General features: G+C 46.3%; 1 protein-coding gene across 1 annotated transcript; it reads right to left on the reverse strand.

Annotated features, from left to right (window-relative positions):
• On the reverse strand, positions 1-2063 carry LOC147902118 (cationic peroxidase SPC4-like). Its single transcript, XM_087375065.1, has 4 exons — positions 1683-2063; positions 1330-1515; positions 1052-1220; positions 1-782 (listed from the first exon to the last, which is right to left on the reverse strand). The coding sequence occupies exons 1-4, from the start codon at positions 1941-1943 to the stop codon at positions 310-312; spliced, it is 1089 nt and encodes a 362-aa protein (XP_087231191.1). The 5' UTR covers positions 1944-2063; the 3' UTR covers positions 1-309.
• Between the last annotated feature and the right edge of the window lie 584 nt (positions 2064-2647).

Raw genomic sequence — 2647 nt, forward strand, 5'->3', positions numbered from 1 at the left:
CTCGACCAAATTTTCCATTTTATTCCCGTGGCTACAAAGAAAAAGGACAGAGACAGAGAGACAAAGTTACAAACAAAGAATATTTGTATCAAGGCAATTGCGCGTCATTACGCAGTGTCAACTTCTGCAAGATGGAGTGGCCATTCTTGCTGCTCAAACATTGCAGAGCAAGTCTACATTGTGAGTAAGCGAGAAACAACCCAAATTTGCAGCTTTCAACCTCAGAAGCAATGTAACGTGCGCAGTCATGTACGTAGATTAGATATATGTAGCTATGGCCATGGTCGGCTGCTCTGCTGCTGCTGCTGGTCAAGGCCTTTCATACAACATATCCCCATGCGAGGCATACGCCACGGCGCTCACACCGCTCACCGTTTGATTGGCGCCAGCATTCAGAATCGAGCAGATCTTGCGTACGTTCCCGTTGCCTGTGGCTGCAGTCTTCACCCCTACCATGCTCATCTTAATGAAAGAGCACGCGAATTGCTGGAAGAATTCTTGCTCGCTTGCTGCCAAGGCTGCAACAACGGCTGCGGTTGTTTCGTCCTTCAGCAGCGCCCGGTCGGAGTCGAAGAGAACGTCCCCGTTGAGCATGTTTTTGTAATACTGGTTGTCGAAAAAGTTTGGTGTGACCATATCCTGCACGGTGTCTTGGTTGCTCTCGCTGTTCGGACATACTTGCAGCAGTTTCTGAGCGAACGAGGCATCCACTCCCGATTGCACCGTTGGCAAGATGGTGTTGTTAAACGCAGCACAGTGTGCTAGACCGATTGTGTGAGCTCCTGCGTTCACGGAACACATCATTACTAAAATTAAGGGCATCACCGTCTAGACCGATTGTGTGAGCTCCTGTGTCACGGAAAACATCATTACTAAAATTAAGTGCATCACCGTAGCACTAGATACAAATAAGAGACCGCCGTGAAGAAACTCCTCCACAGGTGATGATCGTCTCGGTCCCAACAACCACGTCCCACTAGTACACAGTGTTGCTATGGCATACAGAAACAGCAAAATTCCTGGAGAAAAATTCGTGCGAGCGGATTTTTACCAGAGAGCGATACCAGATCCGTTTTGTTTAGGCCTATATTGCCGAACTTTTCTACAAGTGTTGTTATGTTGTCTGCAGGACCTGCCAAGTCGCTAAGGATCGTTTGGGAGCTTGCAAAGCCCAGGCTATCTAGACGACCTGTTGGAATCTCAAAGTGAGGTCCTCCCGCCTTCGGAAATACAGACAGAGAAGATCGTCAATTAGTTCAGAATTCGCAGTGATCTGTATCACGAGAGATGCAACATGTTTAACACGCGCCACGGGATCTGAATCTGTACCAGGTGTGTGGCGTCTCTTGCGGCCATAACGATAATGTCCGCGCAGGATACGGTATTGGGGCAGCTAGCTTCGAGATTCTCTTTGATCTGCTCTATCAGGGCCAGAGCCTGCGGCCTCAACGTAAGATTGGGCGGAACGTGCTGCTCGCCCTGGGTGTCGTTAAGTAGCAAAGAGGCATCACATCCCTGGCGACAAGAGACGAATTTTTAGCGAAACGATAAAAACAGGACAGAAAAAAATAATGACGGGTCACAGCTCGATCAAGTGACTGCCCAGCATCCTGCTCATGAACTCTCCCGCAGTCCCTCAATGTTTGAGCGCCACAACGTCACCCAAAGGCCAGGAAAAGTACCTGGACAAAGCAGTCATGGAAGGGGAGGCGGAGGACGGAGCCAGCTTGGGAGATGTTGGGGGCGAGGAAGGAGCGGACGGTGGAACGAACGATGCTGTCGGCAGTGGGACAGGAGGAACTATAGAAACCATAAGCGAGGCCGGTTGCGGCATCAGGGAGAGAGAAAGCTTGTGTGGTGGAATGCAAAGAGATGGCGACTGAGGAGCTGAGCAACAAGATGATCAACAGAGAGCTACGGTTGTTCAAGCAAATCATCGCCATGATCTTGAGCAAAGTTTGTTTTCGAGAGAGCTTAAATGGAGCAGCTCACAAGCAACCAAAACAGTAAGCCAAAAAAACAGCAAGGAAGGAGGCTCACAATAAAATGAGCTAGAAAGAGGCTAATTTGTTAATGCATCCTCCATTCAAGGATTCTCCTTATAAATATCAATCACCTTAAGGCTGAGTCTCATAGTGAAACACTTTGCTTTTCAAAGCCTTGTACACGTGAGGCTCTTCTTAGAAATAATCAAACCTTATGTTGGCCTACCCTTTGTCTCTTGATCATGTTGATTTGCAAGTCAAATCAACTTAATGCAAACTATGACGGTGATATGAAGTCAAGAATCAATGGCCAAAATTGGCTAACAAAGTGAGAAATCAAACTCCGAAATTTCCTAAACACACTTTGTTTACCTAAGACATCCGTTGGAATTTGACCATTTCTAGAAGGTTAAATTATCTCCGATAATATCTCTCTATTATTACCAAGGTACTCACATGTGCAAATTGGACCTAAGCTTTGGTCTCCCCTAGGTAATATATGGCTTCAAATTGATGTTGATGTTGCCAACCATACAACTAATATATGATGCTAAATTAGTGTTGATATGGCCAACCACAATAAAGCCATGACATAGTCATACTCAACACACTATTCAAAATTTTTGGACTTTCTCTCCTAGTTTGGAATTTTTTTTGGAGCA

The sequence above is a fragment of the Dipteris shenzhenensis genome, chromosome 5, assembly GCF_047967505.1.
Source record: "Dipteris shenzhenensis isolate YYH24624 ecotype China chromosome 5, Dip_SZ_1.0, whole genome shotgun sequence".
NCBI classification, from domain to species: domain Eukaryota; kingdom Viridiplantae; phylum Streptophyta; class Polypodiopsida; order Gleicheniales; family Dipteridaceae; genus Dipteris; species Dipteris shenzhenensis.